Source organism: Anneissia japonica, unplaced genomic scaffold (assembly GCF_011630105.1).
Source record: "Anneissia japonica isolate Jap-2015-1 unplaced genomic scaffold, ASM1163010v1 scaffold573_len2283161_cov171, whole genome shotgun sequence".
NCBI classification, from domain to species: Eukaryota; Metazoa; Echinodermata; class Crinoidea; order Comatulida; family Comatulidae; genus Anneissia; species Anneissia japonica.
This window is the reverse complement of record NW_022719802.1, coordinates 72,459-76,223: the sequence shown is the minus strand read 5'-3', so window position 1 is coordinate 76,223 and position 3,765 is coordinate 72,459. Positions and strand designations below refer to the sequence as shown.

Sequence of the window (3,765 nt, the reverse complement as noted above, 5' to 3'; positions counted from 1 at the left end):
GCTATAGACACAACAAATCATAATCAAAATTGTACTGATGACAGCCACAGAATCTATAGGTTAGGTTATGAAATACATCGTTCTCCCAGAAAATGCCGTGGCAATCGGAAACCAAAACTGGCACCGTAATTCACGAGAGTCGTAATATAATTTCAGACTCTTTAAATGAATGGATCGATGGATGATTAAGGATAAGTAAAAGTCGACCAGTTAGCATAAATGAAAATCTCAACGATTGATCGGATGTGAAACGGAGTGGAGATGAATAGCTTGGTGGTTAAGATGTTTGCCTTCCAATCTTAGGGTATTGTGTTCAATTCCTGTCAGCGTTGCCGAATCTTTTCTCACGACCGAAACAACTCCACTCCCTAAGCCTAATATTGAAATTAAGTTTGTGCAAAGCATCATGTATGTTTATCTTGTGAAAGGGGTTGTCAACTACAATTAGAACAGCAATATTTGCCATTGAAAATCCTTAGTGAATGTTTTGTATGCCTAAATAAATAAATAAAATAAAACAAAATGTGGTTCTATTTCAAACTTTCGATAACGGTTTGTGTTTATCCATGAACAAGGCTGCGCATCTGTTCAAATGCAAATGGCGATAAATGCTTGATAATTGTCGACCTTTTAGATCAAGGCGGCAGAACATGATGTGTGATTTGCTACATTTGATTCTGGAAGGTTAACGATAAAAGGCATCACCTACAAATAATTCAGACACCACAATTTAAGACAAATAAAGATCTCTATTCAATTTGGTTTTATTTACGCATCTCAAAAGCACAAAACATTATTTATAAACCCATTTACACGGTAAAACAATATTAAAACACCATAACCTAAAAATCACTCTTAAATTATTTAAAGTTTTAGTATTTTTATAAAGCAATCAATGTTATAAATATTATAAATCAGTTTACTTTCCAATATATCGATAAGAAAAATACCAAAATTCCACAAGAATAATAAAGTAAATTAAAAAACCCCCATAAAACCATTCAATATAAAATTTATTATTGAACACATTAAAATATTCAAGTCATTTTTAATATAACTCAATCTTAGACTAGATATCTTTAGATAATTTAAGAGAAATACCCAAATGAAGCAATACAAAAACCCAGCATCATTCAATTTAAAATTTAATCTTGAAATATTAAAACTTCACATCAGTTTTACTATTAATCAACTTTAACGCATAGAGACCATGTACTTTTCGCTATATAAGTCTCCAACCATTACCATTACCATAAATCAATTTATTTTTTCAAAATATCAATAATTCAAGAGACATACCACAAATCAACTAGAACAATGAAGAAAATTAAAGAATTATTCAGTTTATTATTAATTCTTCAAGTCTCTACTGCAAATCAATATTAAAATACCGTACTCTATAATACTTTATTAATAATTAGGAGAAACACTACAATCTTAGAAGAGCAATGAAGCAATAAAAAAATAAAATTCAATTTAAATTTTAATCATAAGTTTCAAGTCCTTTGTATTATATATCAATCTTAAAATGTCAATAATTTTGAGAAATAACAAAATCTCTTTAAAAAAAAAACCAAATTAAATGAAACTAAAAATCTTTCAATTTAATAGATTCCATTCTTGAAGTAATCACAATTAAGTTAAGATAAATCAATCTAAAATACCTATATTAGTTAAACTTCAAAAAGTAAAGATAATTCAACCAAAAATACCAAAGTCCCAAAAGAAACATAAACTAAAAAGAAAAAAAAGTCACTATTACAAAGTATACGCCCTTACAGATATAAATTAATCTTAGAATATTATAAATCAGCTGTTCTTCCAAGAATATGAAAATAAAGCATATTAAAAAAAAAAATAAAACTATTAGAAAACAATAATAAAAACAGAGGAGCAAAACATAAAAACAGTAGGTACAAACTAAGATGCAAAGATAAACTCTGAAAGTCCCGGAATTGGAGTTATTTTCAATGGGATTTCTTAAATTTCATGAATTTAAACTTCTTTAAAATAGGCTAACTCGATAGGTTTAAGCCAGAATCCTCACTCTTACTTGCGTGCTGGAAATACTGTAGCGATTTTAGCCTTAACTGGAATATTGTGTAAATCGTGCAGACCTGGTGTTTGACCTCGCGTATCAAACTCGATTTTCACTTCGGGTCGGAATATCAGACAATGCGTGGAGCCACCAAAGTGAAACATACCCAGCTGGTCGCCTTTCTTCACTTTATCATTCTCCCTAACAGTGATTTCGTTGGAAGACACTTCTGACATACCGATTGATACAAAACACATCATGCCAATATCAGGGTTGTCAGCTTGAATGTAAATGATTCCTCGAGCAGCTACCTGAGCCAGGTATCCCTGTGATTCGTTGGGTGCTGCAGGGTCGTCCTGGATATTATGGGTTTGCGAGTAATATGAACCATCGACAAGTTCTGTTTTGTAAATGGTACCCGACACAGGACTGTGCCATCGGTGATAACTGGTGGCGCTAAGAAACGCTTGGTAAACGGTCCCACCATAAAATTGCTTTGCCAGACCATCCATGTTCAGCATGAAATCCAAAGAGTATCGTTGTTTCTTTATCCAAAAGAAATCTCTCTGTTTCACGCCTGTAGCTATCTTGAACGGTGCCGACTCACAGGCATTCGCAACGATGTAATCATCGTCTGGAGATTCTACTAGACGAATTCTAGGGCGATACTCTCTTGTGAAGAAGTCATCCCATGACTTAAAACCATAATGTTCTGCCTTCGGATTGCATTTGAACTCTTTCTCAAAGTTTGGCATTGCTAGCATAGCGTCCTCACCAAACCAACCGTTTCGAGGATCTTTACTCAAAACATAGCAAGAATCTGGACTGGACAGAAATATGCCCCAGTAATTGAGAATATTCTTGAACAACCTGTTGACTTTGTCGTTCAAGAAAGCAGCAAATCCAGCAGTCGTGGCCATCGGCCAGTTCAAGATCACATTAATGGGGAAGCCAACCAAACCGGTTTTGTTATATTCGGGAGCAGTTGTCATGATGTGGTCGATTATAACAATCATAAGCTGCCATGACGGAATTTTCACTCCTGAAGTATTTGGAAGTGAATACTGTTGCCAGAACATTTGATGAAAGAACATGTTGATCTCAGGATCAGTGAGAATAGCGTTCATTAAATCTTCAACCGGTTTATGAAGATGGAGGTTTGTAACACTCAAAGTAGCTGTAGATCGAAGTTCGCCCATGGCTTTTGCTTCATCTTCAGCTGGTGGATGACCAGACATTAGCAGCTCTAACTTATCTTTAGATTTAACTTCGACATCTTTGATCAAGTTGGCTAACCATTTGTCAAGTACTTTCTTGTCCGAAGGAAGCCATTGACCAACACGATAAGGCTTGGAACAACTCATGATTGTGGCTTACTGCTCGTTTTTCTGTTAAATGAGGCACTCCCATCTATCCTGTCTACTTTTATAAGCAATCTTGCTTACTTGTACATGCGCAATTTAAGCCTGGAGTGCAATGATACGCCGTTGTTCTGCTAAAAGCTTGATTTGTCTGATATTTTGATAATAGAGATTTGCCCGGGAGTTCACGGAGAAGACAAAGTTTCTATCCTTTTTAATTCCTGTGCTGCTAACTGGAGGGGAACATTTTTTTAAAATATAAAAATAGCGGCTATTTTTATATGCTTCACAGAGAGCAATTCAATAAATTAAGTCTGCGATGCTCAGAAGCAGCACGTCAATCACAAGTTCAGTGAGACATGAAGC

At 34.6% G+C, this 3,765-nt stretch overlaps 1 protein-coding gene across 1 annotated transcript; it reads right to left on the bottom strand.

Moving 5' to 3' along the window:
- Positions 1–729: 729 nt before the first annotated feature.
- On the bottom strand, positions 730–3,503 carry LOC117111055 (L-tryptophan decarboxylase-like). Its single transcript, XM_033253938.1, has one exon. It carries the CDS (start codon positions 3,400–3,402, stop codon positions 2,050–2,052), a length of 1,353 nt encoding a protein of 450 aa, XP_033109829.1. The 5' UTR covers positions 3,403–3,503; the 3' UTR covers positions 730–2,049.
- Positions 3,504–3,765: the final 262 nt, after the last annotated feature.